The 20,687-nt window shown below is 43.6% G+C and overlaps 1 protein-coding gene across 5 annotated transcripts in view; it reads left to right on the top strand.

Annotated features, from left to right (window-relative positions):
• Positions 1 to 20,687, top strand: part of LOC148895296 (adenylate cyclase type 1-like) — a 102,390-nt gene that overhangs the window by 34,357 nt on the left and 47,346 nt on the right. For all 5 annotated transcript variants that reach the window (XM_089001008.1, XM_089001005.1, XM_089001004.1 and 2 more), the window contains exons 5-8: positions 10,202 to 10,329; positions 13,291 to 13,449; positions 13,601 to 13,742; positions 19,103 to 19,258. In XM_089001008.1, coding sequence (XP_088857134.1) covers positions 10,202 to 10,329; positions 13,291 to 13,449; positions 13,601 to 13,742; positions 19,103 to 19,258 — 585 coding nt within the window. The remainder of the gene's footprint in view (positions 1 to 10,201; positions 10,330 to 13,290; positions 13,450 to 13,600; positions 13,743 to 19,102; positions 19,259 to 20,687) is intronic.

Below are 20,687 nucleotides of genomic sequence, written 5' to 3'. Positions count from 1 at the left end.
ACAAAAGATGGCGGACGGGGCGAATCAAATGGCACACTCGCGTCTAACAATCACCTCGTGCAAAGCAAACTTTTGGAGCACAAGCAAAATTTTGGAGCACAAGACATAGCGATGCACTTTCGTTGTACTCATGTCACTGGTGAGGTGACAGTGACTCGTTGAAATGAAACAGCCTAAATTGAAGTGTCGCAAGCGGCGGCCACACCCGAGCTGTCAACTCGCACGTGACAATTTAGCGTGACTATTGACACGCTGTTCCGGTGTGTGTGAAAAAACTAGCTCTGATTGGCTTACCATGACACATGACTCTACCCTTTAGCCAATCACAATCACTTCTATCGCATCTCGACAGGCGTTCAAGTGTAGCAACACAAAAACGTTGGCAAGTGTTTGTCACCGCTTATTCAGTTAGACAATGCTTTCCAAACAGCCTAGAGTCATAAGAAATCGTGCGCTATTCTCGAACCTGAACGCACCCCAAGTCTTGGATGACAAATAAACAGAGCAGAGTAGACGTGTACGGCTGGTAGTTTCTTCAATTTATTCATAGTAACGCACCACATTTGAACTGAGGCTCAACACGAGCCTGTGGTGTTTATTTTCCGGTCCCATAATAGTAAAATTATCAGCGAAAAGCTCCAAGTAGGCGATCGACGTGTGCCTTCAATTAGAAGGGGTATGAAAAGTAGCGTCGGCTGGAGCGCTGTTCAGTCGTGTGCTACTGCCGAAGATCACTTTCGCCAGATCCGAAGGTCGTGTGCTTGATGGACCGGCCGTGGTGGGTGTGTATTATGAAAATAGTGCTTATTATAAGGCTTAATTTTCATAAAACACTTAATTTGTTCCCAGAAAGTGAAAAGTTCATCTTCCAAACATTTATTTCCCATAAGAAACCATTAAAATGAAAACAATCCGTTCCCAGGTCCTGATAGAACATAATTTTCGACTAAATAAGCCTTAAAGGACAACCGACGCCCCCGGACAAGTTGTGTACATAATTTTTAAAATTGCTTCATATGACTTCTACTGAGCGTATTTTACAAAGATTCCACCGCATATAGCTATCTTTTACGTTTTAAGACTGGCACTGACTATTCAGGAAGTCTTGTTTTTGAGTTGGTGACGAGTCTTGACGTCACGTCACGGGAGGAACGCCCCTGACTGAGAAAGGACACACAATGCATTTTGCGGTACTTTGTTTGGTCTGAAAACTTTGTCTTGATCTGTGTTGATGGCGAAATTAGAAGGAAAACACATAAATAACGCGATAGTGAATCGTTGTGTGTCGCACCAAGACTATTATTTGATAGCCGCAGACACAAATTCCAAGCAGACAAATCAATGGAGCTCTGGCGCCATCTTCTGCATTTTCTCGGGGTGCTACACATCAGTCTTGATGCCTCAAAATGACCCGGAAGAACGTCTTTAATCGATTGCAAACATTTATGCTTTCCTCTTCAGAACTATTTGAATCATATGAGCAGCGGCAGCCACACGCGCCAGCATTCACTCAACCTGTAGTAGTAGTGGTGGTAGTGGTAGTGGTGGTGGTGGTAGTGGTAGTGGTAGTAGTAGTTGTCACGGTTTGCGAGGTGGTGATGGTGGGTGTGGATTCCAAAAAGCAGGCAGCGGGGAGCAGGAGGTTGTTTGACAAATTGTATTAAAATAAAGGTCAACAGGAACAAAATGTAAAGCATCAAAATCATCTGAACAGAAAAAATATAAAGTATCAAAAGAAGACTAAAAGTAAAAGTCCGCCAAGGTTAAACAAACACATGCACAGCATACACAATGCATGCAACAAACAAACAGCAAACAATGAACCGACACCGGATGGTCGTGCCGGATGTCCTTTTAAGTGTCAGTGATTAAACGACCAGCACCTGCGAGGCTGCAGGCAGGGCTGACGTCGTTACCCGTTAGTCGCCAATCTGATCGGGACGACCAGCACCTGTGCAGGTGCAGGCGGGGCCGACAGCGCTCCCCATTGGTCGCCAACCAGATCATGACAGTACCCCCCCTTCAAGGGGCTGCTTCCAGAAGTCCCAACAGTCTCCCAAAAGGTCCACTCGCCAGGGAACGGTCGGTGGAGAGGGCAACCGCTGCCTCTCCAGCACACGACGGGCGGCGGCCTGATGGGAACGGGACTCGGCCTGGGGTGGACGAAGACGCGGCACGGATCGTCGTGGGCGTGAGTGCGATCCCTCTCGCACGTTCACGCGACGGCGCATGGCTCAACGTGGACGTCGAACTGCCAGGCGCAGAATGGCACCCCGTACGGCCGTATGGGACTAGGTCTCGGCCGGACGCCGACGTGGGCGTGAACTGCCCGGCACCGGGGGAACGAGACCAGTCCAGAGCCGCTCCAAGATCCAGCGGTGAGTGGGGTCTCGGACTGACGTTGACGCGGACGTTGCCCGGCTCGTCGTGGATGAGACTCAATTCGTCATGCACGACGACAGCGTGGCTGGATGTGGGCGTGCACTGCCAGTCACCCAGTGTCACCCTGGACTCGGCCGGACGTTTACGTGGACGTTACGGCTCGTCGAGTGACGCAATTCAAACTCGACGAGGCTCGGGTTAACGTGGACGTAGCATTGCCAGGCGCAGGGTGGAAATGAGATGGGTCCGATGTACCTGCGGGATCCGATAGTTGGCCGGTTCATTCTGTCACGGTTTGCAAGGTGGTGATGGCGGGTGCGCATCCCAAAAAGCAGGCAGGAGTGAGCAGGAGGTTGTTTGACAAATTGTATTAAAATTAAGCTCAGCAGGAACAAAATGTAAAACATCAAAATCATCTGAACAGAAAAAAATACAAAGTATCAAAAGAAGACCAAAAGTAAAAGTCCGCCAAGGTTTAAACAAACACATGCACAGCATACACAATGCATGCAACAAACAAACAGCAAACAATGAAACGACACCGGATGGTCGTGCCGGGTGTCCTTTTAAGTGTCAGTGATTAAACGACCAGCACCTGCGAGGCTGCAGGCAGGGCTGACGTCGCTACCCGTTGGTCCCCAATCTGATCGGGACGACCAGCACCTGTGGAGGTGCAGGCGGGGCCGACAGCGCCCCCTGTTAGTCGCCAACCAGATCATGTCAGTAGTAGTGGTGGTGGTATTAATACTAGTAGTAGTGGTATTATTATTAGTAGTAGTGGTATTATTACCGTATTTTCACGACCATAAGGCGCATATAAACGTCTCAGATTTTTTTCAAAATGTGCAGTGCGCCCTGTAGTGCAGTGCGCCGAATGTGCGGACGTATTAGAGACCACCATGAGGACGTGGTAGAGAACATGGGGGGTGCGTGGGCGTGGGTTGTGTATAAAAGAACAGGTACGTATGTGCTTTATGCAGAACTTTGCTGTTCGAACAACCCTGAAAATGGCAAAGAGACATGGTTATGAAGCTCAGTTTAAACTGAAGGCTATCAGCTACGCCGAGGAGTATGGGAATCGAGCCGCCACGAGAGAATATAAAGTTAACGAGTCGATGGTTCGCAAGTGGAGGAAGCTGGAAAACGAACTCCGACAGGTGAAGAAGACTCAGTTGAGTTTTCGCGGACATAAAGCAAGGTGGCCGCAGTTGGAGGAAAGACTCGAGCAATGGATCGTCGAGCAAAGAGCGAGCAGAAGGAGCGTTTCCACTGTCACCATCCGACTCAGAGCAGTAACGCTAGCGGAGTAAATGAAAATTGAACATTTCCGAGGAGGTCCGTCTTGGTGCTGGCGTTTTATGAAACGGTGCCATTTTTCCATCCGGACCAGAACTACGGTTGCACAGCAACAGCCGGCGGATTATTCAGAAAAGTTGGCGAACTTCCGGTCCTACTGCGAGAAGCACATCGCCGACAAGCGCATCCAGCCGAGCCACATCACCAACATGGACGAGGTACCGCTAACTTTCGACATCCCGGTGAGCCACACGGTGGAGAAGAAGGGAACCAGCACGGTAGCGATACACACAACGGGGTACGAAAAGGCTTCGTTTACTGTTGTGCTTGGTTGCCATGCGAACGGAGATAAACTGCCGCCGATGGTGATTTTTAAAAGAAAGACTTTGCCTAAAGAGACATTTCCAGCAGGCGTCCTTATTAAGTCAAACGAAAAGGGCTGGATGGACGAGGATATGATGAAGGAGACCGGGAGGTTTTTTCCACACATCACCGTCACTTCTGATTTGTGAGTCTATGCGAGCGCATCTCACAGACAATGTGAAGCAGAAAGTGAAGCGGATGAACGCTACGCTTGCTGTGATTCCGGGTGGGTTGTCCAAGGAACTCCAACCGCTGGACATCGGTGTGAACCGGCCGTTCAAAGTGAGGCTGCGAGCGGCGTGGGAGCGATGGATGACCGAAGGAGACCACAGCTTCACGAAGAGTGGTAGGCAGCGCCGGGCGAGTTACGCCACAGTTTGCAAATGGATTCTGGACACTTGGGCTAACGTGTCTGCTAGCACGGTGGTTCGAGCTTTCGGAAAAGCCGGCATTATTTCCGAGGAGCCGCACGGCACAGAAAGTAACTGACAGTGAGGAAAGCCAACCTGCCACGTTGGATTAAGTGCAACGGTTCGATTCTGTTACCGGTAATGTGCTTGTTTTTACCATGCCGACGCCTATTGAGCGATGATTACAAAATGTTCTTACTTTGTCATTAATAAATAAAGCACTACCAAACTCAGTTTTGCTCCCGATCTGTTTTTTAAATACGCCTGTATGTTGTGTAAGGCGGACGCCCGTATGGCAGTAGAGGATATGTACCGGTATATAAAACTTGCGTCCTTTCATCCGGTGCGCCCAATGTGTGTGTTAAATACAGAAATGGCACACATAAATGAGACTGCGCCTTTTCACACGGTGCGCTCTTTGGTCGTGAAAATACGGTATTATTATTTGTTCACTAGCCGTATCTTGCTAATGTGGTGATGTGTTTAAGAAACTGGGAAATACCAGCGTTGGAAGTTAAAAAAAATTTGACATGTTTGCTACAAGTCCCCAATGGTATCGTATAACTATAATACAGGCGCTTTCCTACTTACGAACATACAAGTTACGAACAACGGGACATACAAATATTTTTGTCGTAACATATGTAGTATTCTCTCAAGTTGTACATGTCCATATCTTTGTATAGCATATATTTTATTAAATGTTTATTTTTCAGGACAAACCAATACAGGTTACTTATACAAGCCTTCTGTGTAAGGCGAAAAGTTCATCTTCCAAATATTAATTTCCCATAAGAAATCATTAAAAATTAGAACAATCCCTTCCCAGGTCCCTATAAAACATAATTTTCTTCTAAATAAGCCTTAAAGCTACACAAAATATACCTTATTTTATATATAATAAATGTTCTATTGGATTGTAATTAAAGTAATAAACTGTACTGTATAATAAAGTGGTTTTATTTTCCGTTGTGATGGTCGTTGATGTAGTTTCCTCTTGATGCTATCCGACTGAAGTTGTGCTTTCTCGGCGATAATACCCTCACTCACACTGTCCCCTGCTAGCTGCTTTTCGTTAATCCAAATCAACAAACGTTTTTCAACCTCTTCTATTTCCTGAGACCGTTGCTCAGACGACACAGAAACACCCCTGGCCACACGTAGCAATGGTTGACTTAGCATACTGGTACTGGAAGGCTAAGTCACACAAACGCACACCTCGTTGGTGTTTTTCAATGATCTCCTTCTTCTGCTCGACCCTCATTTTCTTTATGTCCTCTTCGGCATAACACTAGCCTGTGGTGGGGTCTTTTTCGAACCCATTATAGCAAAAGTACTCCACTCGATAAGAAACCACGTCCGTACTCAAAGAAAGTGGGTGTGGAAAAGTAGTCCGCCAGCGCTGTGTGGTTTGGTTCGTCCGCCGAAAACGAGTTCGTCAGCCGAGACTATATGCTCGCAAATTTAATGTTTGTGAGGTGAAAAGTTCGTGAGCTAAAGCGTTTTTAAGCTGAGGTATTACTGTACATGGTTTTATTTTCTCAGACTTTCGTTTTATACTTGTACTGCCGGTCATTACATCACATCTTGTCGGTCTTTACAAAAGCTCTCCCAAACTGCTCCTCTTCCTCTTCTGGCCACTCGGACTGCCTAACCTTTTGTCATTATCTGGTTGGCGACCGACGGTTGGCGCTGTCGGCCCCGCCTGCATCTGCACAGGTGCTGGTCGTTACAATCAGCGGCAGTCAAAAGGACTCCCGGCACGACCATTCGGCGTCGGGTCATTGTATGCATTGTGTTAGCAATTGTATGCATTGTGCACAGTGGATGCATTGCATACTGTGCATGTGTTTGTTTCATCTTGGCAGATTTTTACTCTTGGTTCATGTTGACTTTATTTTAATACAACTTCTCAAATACAAACTGCTGCTCCCTCCTGCCTGCTTTTTGGGATCCACAACTGCCATCACCACCTTGCAAACCGTGACACCCTCTGGGAGTAGGCAGTTCCATTTTGTGGCGTCCCAAACATGAAAGAATCTTTTTGTTCTTACTTTTGATTCGTGGCGCATGACAGCGTGTGGCGACTCCTTGACACAATTTCACTTCTGGAGTTTTTGTGTGTCGGCATTGTCGAAACTGATAGGGTTCCACCCGTGATTCCATTCACCTTTGATGACGTTGCACCCTGTCATTCTTGAGGTACTGCTTTAATTTTCTTTCATGATGATTGTGCAATAGCTGTGTCTGAAACAATGTCTGCCCGGACGCCCGGGGCGTGCAACTTTTACGTTGGGCATACAACTTACAAAACGTCTCCGCGCATGTGGGTGACAACTTTTTTGAAGAAAAAAAAACAAAACAAATTTAAAAAAAACAACAAAAAAAACATATTTTTATTAAAATCAACGTTTGCTTTTTTTCAAGAAAGCAAACGTTTGAACGAAGATTTAGAAATCAGAATAAATTATTATTCTTATTTTCATTTCGGCTTTTCCCTTCAGGGGTCGCCACAGCGAATCAATATCCTCCATCTATCCCGGTTTTGTGCATCCTCTTCTCTCACACCAGCTACCTTTATATCCTCTTTGACCACATCCATAAACCTCCTCTTCGGTCTTCCTCTCGGTCTCCTGCCTGGCAGTTCAGGGTCATCATCCTTCTCCCGATATAGTCGCTCTCTCTCCTCTGGACATGTCCAAACCATCTCAGTCTGACTTTCTCTCCAAAGCCTCTAATATGAGTTGTCCCTCTAATGTACTCATTCCTGATCCTATCCAACCTGGTCACTCCCAAAGAAAACCTCAACATCTTCAGCTCTGCTACCTCCAGCTCTGCTTCCTGTCTTTTCTTCAGTGGCACTGTCTCCAGTCCAAACATCATGGCTGGTCTCACCACTGTTTTATACACTTTTCCTTTCATCCTAGCTGAAACCCTTCTATCACACATCACACCTAACATTTTTCTCCAGCCGCTTCAGCCTGCCTGTACACGCTACTTTACCTCTTTTCCACACTCTCCATTGCTCTGGACAGTTGACCCAAAGTACTTAAAATCCTCCACCTTCTTCATCTCTTCTCCCTGTAGCATCACTCTAGCACATGGATCCCTCTCATTCACACACATATATTCCGTCTTGCTGCGACTGATCTTCATTCCTCTCCTTTCCAGGGCATATCTCTGTCATGATCTGGTTGGCGACCAACGGGGGGCGCTGTCGGCCCCGTCTGCACCTGCACAGGTGCTGGTCGTTTCCAATCAGTGACACTCAAAAGGGCACGACCATTCAGTGTTGGGTAATTGTTGAATGTCATTGTTGTTTGATGCACTGTTGTATGATGTTGAGCGCATTGTATGCTGTTGTATGCAATTGTATGCATTGTGTGCAGTGCATGTGTTTGTTTAATCTTGGCAGACTTTTACTCTTGGTCTTTATTTTGATACTTTGTATTTTTCTGTTTGAAAGGTGTTGATATTTTAGATTCTGTTCCTATTGACTTTATTTTAATACAATTTCTCGAATATCGATGAGAAGGTTTCTTCAGCCGTCATCTGTACAAATTTGAAGGTGTCGGACGTTTCGCCTCCTATCCAAGAGTCTTCGTCAGCGAACTAAAGTCTGACTGGTCGTATCGGCCCTATTTCTATATCCCTAATGTCCAGACATGGCGGCGCCGGACACAGCTATGATAGGTCCCTACTCTCAGGATGGGGGGAGCAGAGGACCACTCCCTGTTGCCCCACTGATTGTTCCTACATTCCTGACTAACGACTGGCCTATTTGCCCCACTCCCACCGGTATCACCTCATCAGCATTACGAATGTTGCCTAACCTGTTTTGCCTTGTTAAGCCTAAACAGCCAATCAGAAGCCTGGTTCGTGCTTCCGTACTTTCCCGAGCGTTATAAGGTCGTGCATTTGCGTATCATTTTCTAAAAACGATGCACAGAACCTCAGCCCCAGAAGAAAGATTCGAAAGAAGCTAACAATATTTATGACGCGACAAAACATCAACGTACATTATCCCGTGACTGTAAAGTGTCCTTGAGAGTTTTGAAAGGCGCTTAGAACTTAATGTATCATTATTATTAAAAGCATGGTGGAAAGAGGAGTTCACATGGCTTGTAGCAAACGACGCAATGCAAACGTTACATTGTGTAACATGACGAACAGTGGGAGACGATCGGGAGTACAGGGAACTGACAAAGGACGTTGTGGACGGGTGCCAGCAGAATCACCTCCAGATCAAGTCCAGGAAATCCAAGTAGCTGGTCGTGGATTTCTGCAGGAAACAATCCTCACCTGCACCGTTGAACATCCAGGGTTCGGACATTGAGAGGGTGACCTCCTACAAGTACCTGGGTGTTACTTTCAACAATAAACTGCACTGGACGACAAACACGGATGCCCGAATCAAAAAGGGACAGAGTCGCCTCTTCCTACTCAGGAAACTGAGGTCTTTTGGAGTTCAGGGGTCACTCCTCAAGACTTTCTCTGACTCTGTGGTGGCTTCAGCCATCCACGATGGAATTGTCTGCTGGTCGGGCAGCATCACCACCCGGGACAGGAAAAGACTGGAGCGCCTTGTCAAGAGGGCCAGTTCTGTCCTGCGCTGCTCGCTGGACTCTCTGGAGGAGGTGGGCAACAGATGGATGCTAGCTAAACTAAAATCTATGATGGACAGCCCCTCCCACCCACCCTGACAGCACTGGGTAGCTCCTGCAGCCAGAGACTGTTACACCCACGCTGCAAGAAGGAGAGGTACCGCCTTTCGTTCCTACCGACTGCTGTCCCGCTTCGCAATTCTCAATGATGACACTTTACACTTGTAAATATGGGTTGATGCAAATCAGCTACATATGTCAATAGGCCTTTCTTGATACTTGCAATATGTCCATTTTTTTTATGAAACAGTTTTGCACATTTACAGTACACAGTTGACATTTTTATTTTGCTATGCTTAGAATATCTTGTTTTCTATCCTTTCACCCCCACCCCATCCCCTTTCAAATTGATGCTGTGGACTGCAAATTTCCCTATTGTGGGACGGATAAATCAGAATGACAACTGGAGCAAAATCATCTGCCAAAATGGAACTGTAAAGTGCCACTTAGCAGTTTTTTTTTACGACGATACTAGTGCAGCGTGTTCTACCGGAAACAAATTCCTTGTGTGTTCTACATACTTGACAATAAAGATGATTCTGATTCTGATTCTGAAGGGATATTTACCATAAGTTAATCAAGGGAGCATTTGTGGTAGGTACATCCTTAATAAAAAAAATCCTTAATACTTTGGAACAATGGGATTTTTTGCGATTAGTCGTCTTATTGTGTTTCAAGTTGTGAAAAATGGAGCAGGCAACTTTATGGGCGCAGGCGACTTTTCAGAATTGTCTGCCCTGGTGTCCGCTAACTTTTTGTCATGAGTTTCAGACACTAGCAATATCATCGGTTTCTGCTGAGTCCCCACACGTGCTGTTACCTCTTTGTGTGTGTTTGAGTCGAGGTATCTGTGAAAATAATCAAATAAAAATGGCGCATGGCATGGCGACACATGACTGATCCATCGGGGGGGGAACGTGTGGGTGAGATTCTACTTCAAGAGCTTGTCAGAGTCGTGGCAGTTGGCCCCGGTGACAAACGTACACCCAGTTGCCGTCAGAATTCACGTGGCTGCGACTCAGGCTTAACTTCATAACACGGAATATCATTTCTGCAAAATTTAGCGTGTCGTTTCTCTGTCAACAGGAGAATCACTGCAGGCGAATCAAGATCCTGGGCGACTGTTACTACTGCGTATCCGGATTGACCCAACCTAAGGCTGACCACGCCCACTGCTGCGTAGAAATGGGCCTTGACATGATTGACACCATAGCGTGAGTGACACAAAGAATGTTTGGTTTCCCACCGACAAAGAGTCCGAGTCGCGTCATGACGACTTCAGAAAGAATCCAAACCACTCTGCTTACGTTTTGATGGCAATAATTCATTTTGGCAGATCGATACATCAGTCAAACGTCCAAAGGGTCCGCGCCGTTAACGGCGAGATGGCTCAATGAATGCAGTGATACCTCAGATCACAAACTTAATTGGTTCCCAGAAAGTGTGTGTAAGGCGAAAAGTTCATCTTCCAAACATTTATTTCCTATAAGAAACCATTAAAAATGAAGATAATCCATTCTCAGGTCCCCATAAAATATAATTTTCGACTAAATAAGCCTGAAAACTACACAAAATAGATACAAGAAAGAAATGATTGACTGTCTCCAAAAGCTAGAGAAAGGAAAACATATAGACAAACAGATGTATTTTAGATTATACCCGGGAGAGGCCACGCCATGTATCTATGGCCTGCCAAAAATACATAAAGAAGGGTTCCCCCTCCGACCCATTGTTTGTAGCATTGACTCCTCTACATACAATGTAGCCAAATATTTAAAAACTATTTTAGCTCCGTTGGTTGGTAACACAGAATACCACGTAGAGAACACCACAGGGTTTGTAGAGAGGATCAAAGACCTCATATTGGAACCTGAGGAAACTTTGGCATCATACGATGTGACTTCTCTCTTTACATCTGTCCCAACCCCAGCAGCAGTCTCAGTGGTGAGGACGAGGCTGCTGGCGGATGTTTCTCTGCATGTAAGAACCAAACTGAAACCGGATCACATCTGCCAATTATTAGAAATCTGCCTTAATACTACGTATTTTCAATTTCGGGAAAAATTTTATAAACAAATCCATGGTTGTGCTATGGGCTCACCAGTTTCACCCATAGTGGCTAATCTTTACATGGAAGAGATGGAGAAACAGGCCCTCACATCCTTCCCAGGGACAAAACCTAGACACTGGTTTAGATATGTGGACGATACTTTTGTCATAATTAAGAAACAAGAAATTCAATCCTTCACAGATCATCTCAACTCTGTAGACTTCAACATTAAATTTACTCGTGAGGACATTCAAGAGAACCAACTAGCCTTCTTGGATTGTAAAGTAATTATAAAAGAGGACAGAGCGCTAAAAACAGAAGTCTTTAGGAAGGCTACGCACACGGACCAATACTTACTTTTTGACTCTAACCACCCTTTACAACATAAACTAGGAGTTATCAGAACCCTCCAGCATAGGGCTAAACTAATACCAACTAGCACTGAAGGTAGAGAAAAGGAGTCAAAACATATCAGGAGAGCACTCACTAACTGTGGGTACCCTCAGTGGTCATTCAACAAATGTCAGAAAGAAAGAATAGCGAACGAAACCAATAATTCTCAAGATTCTAAAAGGAGAGGAGTAGCAGTACCGTACATTGCAGGAGTTTCTGAAAAATTACAAAGAGTCCTTTGGCAACATAAAATTCCTACTTATTTCAAACCGATAAACACGTTAAGGCAAAAATTAGTGCATCCAAAAGATAGGCTACCAAATGAAAAACAAAGTAATGTAGTTTATTCCATACATTGTAAGAATGAAAATTGTAAAGAGCAGTACATTGGGGAGACTCAACAAATTCTCAAAAAAAGACTTTATCAACATCGCAGGGATAATACTAGTGGGCCTCAATCGGCAGTACATTTGCACCTAAAAGCTAGCAACCACTCATTTGACGACAATGAGGTTAAAATCTTAGCGAAAGAACATAGATGGTTTGAAAGGGGGGTAAAAGAGGCGATTCTTATAAAACAACAAAATCCTTCATTAAACCGGTCTGGTGGTGTGAGGTTCAATTTGGATCGTTCATACAATAGCCTGCTCAGGCAAAACAGGTTAGGCAACTTTCGCAATGCTGATGAGGGTCGTTATGCTGATGAGGTGATAACGGGGGGTGTGGGTGTAATAGGCCAATCGTTAGTCAGGAATGTAGGAACAATCAGTGGGGCCACAGGGGGGGGTCCCGCGCCCCCCCCCAACCTGAGAGTAGGGACCTATCATAGCTGTGTCCGGCGCCACCAGGTCTGGACATTAGGGATATATAAATGGGGCCGATACGACCAGTCAGACTTTAGTTCGCTGACGAAGCCTCTTGGATAGGAGGCGAAACGTCCGAAACCTTCACTTTTGTACAGATGACGGCTGAAGAAACCTTCTCATCGATACACAAAATAGAGCTAACTTTATGTAGAATAATTGTGCTATTGAATTGTAATTAAAGAAATAAACTGTCCTGTATCATCAAGTCGTTTTATTGACCTTTGTGATGGTTGATGTAGTGAAGTTGCCGTGCTTTCTCGGCGATAATACCCTCACTCATAATGTCCCCTGCTAGCTGCTTTTCGTTAATCCAAATCAACAGAAGTTTTTAACCTCTTCTATTGCCTGAGACCGTTGCTTAGATAACACAGAAACACCCTTAGCCACATGTAGCAATGGTCGATTTGGCGTACTGGTACTGGGACGCTAAGTCACACAAACGCACACCTCGTTGGTGTTTTTCAATGATCTCCTTCTTCTGCTCGACCGTCATTCTCTTTTGTGTCCTCTTCGGATTAACACTAGCCCATAAAAGCAAAAGTACTACACTCGATAACAAACCGCGTCTGCACTCAAAAAAAGGTGGTGACGAAGACTAGTTCGCCAGCCACCTTGGCACTGTTCGACCATGTGGTTTGGTGTTTATCCGCCGAAAACTAGTCCGCCAGCCACTGTGGCGCTGTGTAGTTTGGTTCATCTGCCAAAAACTAGTTTGTCTGCCAAGATTATAATCTCGCGAATTTAATGTGCATGAGGTGAAAAGTTCGTGAGCTAAAGCGTTTGTAAACTGAGGTATCATTGTACTTAAAGGTACCTTGTTCAATGTTTTGAATGTCGCTCTCCGCACGACCGATTTTTCCTCTCAGGTCAGTGGTTGAAGCAACGGAGGTAGACTTGAATATGCGTGTGGGCCTTCACACGGGACGAGTGTTGTGCGGCGTGCTGGGACTTCGGAAATGGCAATATGACGTCTGGTCAAACGACGTCACTTTGGCCAACGTGATGGAGGCCGGAGGATTGCCAGGGTCAGTACTCAGCGGCGTGACGATTCCGTGAGGCGGATGTTTAAACTACGTCGCCCAGACTACGCTAATGCTACGTTTATCTAGCCGGTTGGCAACTTAAGCAAGATTCACCAAAGCCTCGTTTTCTCATCACCCTTTTTTTTTTTCTCAGTAAGGTTCACATCACCAGAACCACCCTGGAGTGTTTAAACGGAGACTACGAGGTGGAACCAGGCTTTGGCCACGAAAGACACGCCTTCCTCCAGAAACACCAAATCGAGACTTTTTTCATCGTACCGTCGCACCGACGCAAAGTACGTTTCGCTCTCTCTCCCCCACGTGTTTGCTTTTTTTTCTTTGCTAGCGCACAGCTGAATAGGTGACACATCTGTCAGTGGTGTAATAGTTAATCCCCTCCGCTGTACAGCGAGGAGGAGGCGGGCCATGTGTTGAGTTGGCGCACGCTGCGCTCCATCACACCGAGTGTAGCGTACATGCGCATGTACGCATGCTGTGGGATTGTCAAACATTTGCTAAGTGCACGACAGCAGATGTCGGCACGTGAAAAAGACACGTCGGCGCTTTCTGCTCCCGCCTCGTCTTTCGTTGCTGCGTATTTTATTTTGAAATGCCGTATCGCGATTGGCTCGGGGATTAATAATAATTATAATAATAATCCATTTCATTTCTAAGCGCCTTTCAAAACTCTCAAGGACACTTTACAGTCACAGTCAACCCGACCTGAAATGTGAATTCTTGCTAAAACAAGCAATATATGAAATGACACCGATTCATTTATTAGTTTATTAATCTATTAATGTCTTAATTTATACATTTATTACTATTATTTATTAACACATTTACGCAGAGCATGTTCATATGAACAGATAAATTCATGTTTAAAAAAATAATGATATAATAATAAGAATAATAATGAAATCAAAACAGAGTATCAAATAGGTTCTAACGGAGTATAAAAATGAACAATAATTTAATCATATATAATGAACAATAATTAATGTGGAAGGAAAAACCATGAATGCATTTGAAAATGAATTTATCTGTGTTCATATGAACACGCTCGGTGTAAATGGGTTAATTTATCAATGCATTAATTTATTAATAAATTAATATACAAATGTGTTTATTGAATGGGTACTGTATTGATTTATTTTTCGGTGTATTACGTTAATAATTAATCTATTAATTTATTCCTTGATTAATGTTGAATAATTTATTAATCTATTAACACATGAGTTTATAAATTTATTAGGTTATTAACTCATTTACACCAAGCATGTTCATATGAACAGACAAATTCAATTTAAAAAAAATCAAATAGGTATCAAATAGGTTCAAACGTAGTATAAAAATTAACAATAATTTAATCATATATAATGAACAATAATTAATGTGGAAAGAAAAACCATTTGAAAATGAATTTATCTGTGTTCATGAGAACACGCTCGGCGTAAATGGGTTAATTTATCAATTTATGTATCTATTAAATTAATCTATAAATTTATTGATTGAATAAGTAATGTTTTAATTTGTTTTTTTTTGTTTATTACTTTAATTATTAATCTATTATAATGGAGCCACAAGGGGGTACAAGCCAGTGTCTTATTGTGCCGGTCCCAAGCCCGGATAAATACAGAGGGTTGTGTCAGGCATCCAACGTCAATTTTTTTTGCCAAAACAAATATGCGAATCAAATATTCCACTTTAATTATTAATCTAGTAATTTAGCTGTCAATTAATGTATTCATTTATCAATTTTGAATCATTTATTAATTTATAAACATATGAATTTATACATTTATTAGGTTATTAACTCATTTACGCCAAACATGTTCATATGAAAAAATAAATTCAATTTTTAAAAATCAACAGAGTATCAAATAGGTTCAAACAGACTATATAATTCACAATAATCTAATTATATATAATAAACAATAATTAATGTGGGACGAAACAACGTGGATGCATTTGAAAATGAATTTATCTGTGTTCATGTAAACACGCAGAGCATAAATGGGTTAATTTATCAATGTATACATTTATAAATCTATTGAATTATCACTGTATTAATTTATTAATCAATTAATCTATAGATGTATTTATTGAATTAATAATTTATTCATGTATTAATTGATTTTTAGTTTATTTGTTTCATATTGTATTTCTTAATCTATTAATTTAGCTATTATTTAATTTATTTATTTACTGAATTAGTAATTTATTAATTAATCAATTGATTTTAATTTATTTGTGTATTATTTTATTTATTAATCTATTAATGTAACTATTAATTAATTTATTCATTTATTGAATTAGTAATTTAGTAATTGATTTTTAGTTCATGTGTTTATTACTTTATTTATTAATGTAATAATATATATATATATATATATATATATATATATATATATATATATATATATGCCAAACAAAGGCTCCAGGCCTTGGCCAGTCGCCTAAAGAGGTACACGAAAGAGAATGAGGCCAGAAGAATAAACAGGCTGTTCGCAACACAACCTGCGAAAGTGTACGCTCAGTGGCAGGGTTCTAACAGCAGAGCAGACCCTCCAAGGCTGGAAACTGAAAGATACTGGAAAGGCATATGGGAGAAGGAGGTCGCACATAACAGCAGTGCACAATGGCTGGTGACTCTGAAAGAGGAGCACAGCAACCTCCCTGAACAGAACCCAGTTACCATCATAGCGGCAGATATACAAGGAAGAGTCTCAGGTATGAAAAACTGGACGGCACCAGGCCCGGATATGGTCCACACCTACTGGCTAAAGAAACTCACAGCTCTCCACGAGCGCCTAGCAGCACAAATAAACCAGCTGCTGATGGATGGGACTCACCCAGGATGGCTAACCGAAGGGCGAACAATCCTGATCATGAAGGATTCCTCAAAGGGTGCAGTTCCTTCCAACTATCGGCCAATAACCTGTCTCTCCACAACATGGAAGCTCATGTCAGGCATCATTGCGGCTAAGATAAGTGGAGACATGGATCAATACATGAGCAAAGCACAGAAAGGCATTAGTAGAGATACTAGAGGTGCCAAACATCAGCTGCTGGTTGACAGAACAGTCGCTCAAGACTGCAGGTCCCGACATACCAACCTGTGCACAGCCTGGATTGATTACAAGAAAGCATATGACTCGATGCCACACACATGGATCAATGAATGCTTGGAGTTGTATAAGGTCAACAGGACCCTGAGAGCCTTCGTTGCAAACTCGATGAGGATGTGGAAAACCACACTTGAAGCCAATGGCAAGCCACTAACGCAAGTGTCCATCAAATGTGGCATATACCAAGGTGATGCACTCTCCCCACTGCTGTTCTGCATAGGACTGAACCCCCTCAGCCAGATAATCGCCAAGACAGGCTATGGATACCGCCTCAGAAATGGAGCTACGATCAGTCACCTCCTCTACATGGATGACATCAAGCTGTATGCTAAGAGCGAAAGGGACATAGACTCCCTGATCCACACAACCAGGATCTACAGCAGTGATATCGGAATGTCATTCGGGCTGGAGAAATGTAGTCGGATGGTGACTAAGAGGGGCAAGGTAGTTCACACTGAAGGGGTCTCACTCCCTGAAGGAACAATAGCAGACATTGAAAACAGCTACAAGTACCTCGGTATACCACAGGCCAATGGCAACCTCGAATTAGCAACAAGGAAAGCGGCTACGACCAAATACCTCCAGCGGGTGAGGCAAGTCCTCAGAAGCCAGCTCAATGGCAAGAACAAGACCCGGGCAATAAACAGCTATGCCCTGCCAGTGATCAGATACCCTGCAGGAATAATAAGGTGGCCAAAGGAAGAGATTCAGACCACGGATGTTAAGACCCGAAAACTCCTCACCATGCACGGAGGGTTCCATCCCAAGTCCAGCACCCTGAGACTGTACACAAGCCGTAAGGAAGGAGGCCGGGGACTCGTGAGTGTGAGAGCCACTGTCCAGGATGAAACATCCAAGCTCCATGAATACATCAAAGAGAAGGCTCCAACGGATGATGTACTCAGAGAATGTCTCAGTCAATGGGGAACAGAGGATGAGGTGCTGGAAGAGGGACAATCATGGGAGGAAAAGCCCCTACACGGGATGTACCACCGAACCATAGCAGAAGTGGCTGATCTCAAGAAGTCCTATCAGTGGCTAGAGAGGGCTGGCCTAAAGGACAGCACAGAGGCACTCATCCTGGCTGCCCAAGAGCAGGCCCTGAACACCAGAGCCATAGAGGCAGGGATATACCACACCAGACAAGACCCAAGGTGTAGGTTGTGCAAAGAGGCACCTGAGACAATCCAACACGTAACTGCAGGGTGTAAGATGCTGGCAGGGAAAGCCTACATGGAGCGCCATAACCAGGTGGCTGGCATAGTCTACCGAAACATCTGTGCGGAGTATGGACTGGAAACCCCAAGGTCAAAATGGGAAACACCTCCCAAGGTGGTGGAGAATGACCGAGCAAAAATCCTGTGGGACTTCCAGATACAGACTGACAAGATGGTAATGGCCAACCAACCAGATATCGTGGTCATAGATAAAGGGGAAAGGAAAGCCGTTGTCGTGGATGTAGCGGTCCCGAGTGATGGGAACATCAGAAAGAAGGAACATGAGAAAATCGTGAAATACCAAGGGCTCAGAGAGGAGCTGGAGAGAGCCTGGAAGGTAAAGGTGACAGTCGTGCCTGTGGTGGTCGGAGCACTTGGGGCAGTGACCCCCAAACTCGACGAGTGGTTGCAACAGATCCCGGGAACGACATCGGATATCTCGGTCCAGAAAAGCGCAGTGCTGGGAACAGCACGGATACTGCGCAGAACCCTCAAGCTTCCTGGCCTCTGGTAGAGGACCCGAGCTGAAATGGGGACAGACACCACCCATGGTGGGTGAGACGAGGATTTTTTTTTTTTTATATATATATATCTTGACACGTGTACTGTAAATATAGGTTGATACAATAAAGCTACATATATCAATATGACTTTTTTTGATACTTGCACTATGTACAGTTTTTTATGAAACGGTTTTGCACATTTACAGTATACAGTTGACATGTTTATTTTACTATGCTTAGAATATCTTGTTTTCTATCTTTTCACCCCCCCCCCCCGTCCCCCTTTCAAATTGATGCTGTGGACTGCAAATTTCCCCGTTGTGGGACGAATAAAGGTTTTCTGATTCTGATATTAATTTATTGGATTTGGATTGGATTGGATTTGCCTTTATTAGTTTCGCAGTGGATAATTTTAATTTTAATTTAATGTATTTGTTCATTAATTTAATAAGTCATAAATTAATGATTGTGTTAATTTATTAGTATAGTAATTAATAACATAATTTTGTCTTTATTTAAACAACCCCGACCGTTTTCCACGACTTATTAAGCACCCTAGCCAGATTTCTTTCCTCCATTATTGTTAATGTTCGTAGCATAAAGGAGTGTTTTTTTATTTATTGCTTCAGTACCGCTCCAGTAAAGTTTGAAATGTAAATGTTGACATTTTATTGTTTGAATGTAGGCATGTTGACACTCAGATTTATTCTTAGTCAAGATTTTACCTTTGGAAACAATTTGGCCTTGACGACCAAATAATGTAAAAAGTGCAGCGTTGCAAACATGTCACTTTGGACTTTTGCAGATCTTTCCCGGTTTGATTTTGTCCGACATCAAACCGGCCAAGAGGATGAAGTTCAAGACGGTGTGCTACTTACTCGTGCAACTGATGCACTGCAGGAAAATGTTCAAGGCCGAGATCCCCTTCTCCAATGTCATGACCTGCGAGGACGACGACAAGGTGAGTCCAGTCGCATGGGGTGTCAAAGCACAAATATTTGGACGGAATGAAGCCTTTTGGTTGGGAATTCACAATCATTATGGAAATCGACATGCTAAATTTGCTTTCGCGGGCCGAATAAATGGAGGTGGAGGGCCAGATTTGGACCCAGGGCCCTGACTTTGACACCAGTGACTTAAAGGGTCCAAAAAGATGCTCCTGTTTTATTTCACGTAAATATGTACTTTCCAAATCGGTTGGTAGTCTCAAACAAATACAGTGATACCTTGGCTTACAAACTTAATTGGTTCCCAGAAAGTGTGTGTAAGGTGAAAAGTTTGTCTGCCAAACATTTATTTCCCATAGGAAACTATTAAAATGAGAATAATCCATTCCCAGGTCCCCATAAAACATACTTTTCTACTAAATAAGCCTTAAAGGACAACAACACCATTTTTTTATTTTCTGACATCAGAAAAACATTCTATAGCATTTAAAATACCCAAAACACGCAGGCTGATATTTTTAGTCAAATGCAAAACACCAATAAAAATGACTGAAAGCAGGGGTGTCAAAGTCATTTTTTGCCGCGGGCCACATTGTAGTTATGGTTTCCTCTCGAGGGCCATTATGAATTTGGGGAACCCATTAGAATGTTTAAATCCCTTCAAATATTACACATAGAGCACACAGCAAATTAATGAATAACTCGTTTTCAAATCTGAAGTCAAGAATAATGACTTTTATTGTGGTTGACATCCAAAATATGAAATTTTGGCTCAGATTTTAGCAATCATCATGGAATTTAACAAGTTTGATTTGCTTTCGCGGACCGAAAAAAATGATGTGGCGGGCCGGATTTGGCCCGCAGGCCTAGACTTTGACACCTGTGACTTAAAGTGTCCCAAAGCTGCCACAAAATGAGCTCGAAAACTGGGCAGATTCAGAAAGTCCTGCCCCCTTGTTCGTGACGTCACTATTAGTCACGGACTGCCTTGCTCCAGAATCAAAACAATGGCTTCAGAGAGTTCAGATTGGGAGAAGATGCTTTCTTATTACTCATCGAGTTATGAATATTATTCAAATAGTTCTGAAGAGGAAAGCATAAATGTTTGCAAGCGATTAAAGAAGTCCTTCCGTATCAATTCGAGCCGTCTGGACACCAATGTAGCGCCCATAAAAGGCACAAGATGGCGTACACGCTCTTGGAAATGGGCTGATTTGTCCGCCCGGAATTTGTGTAAACTTACACATTCTTCATGTGTGTGACCGCAATTGGCTGCGACACACAATCGCGTTATTTATGTGTTTTCCCTTCTAATTTCGCCATCAACACGGATCAACACGAAGTTTTCAGACCAAAAAAGTACCCATAATGCATTGCGTGTCGCTTTCTCTGTCACGTGTGTTCCCTCCTTGACGTCACGTAGGGGATCGTCATCAACTCGAA

The sequence above is a fragment of the Hippocampus bargibanti genome, linkage group LG07, assembly GCF_051943395.1.
Source record: "Hippocampus bargibanti isolate YZ-2025 linkage group LG07, ASM5194339v1, whole genome shotgun sequence".
Lineage (NCBI taxonomy): Eukaryota > Metazoa > Chordata > Actinopteri > Syngnathiformes > Syngnathidae > Hippocampus > Hippocampus bargibanti.
Note: the sequence above shows the minus strand (reverse complement) of the source record. Positions and strands in the feature narration are given on the sequence as shown.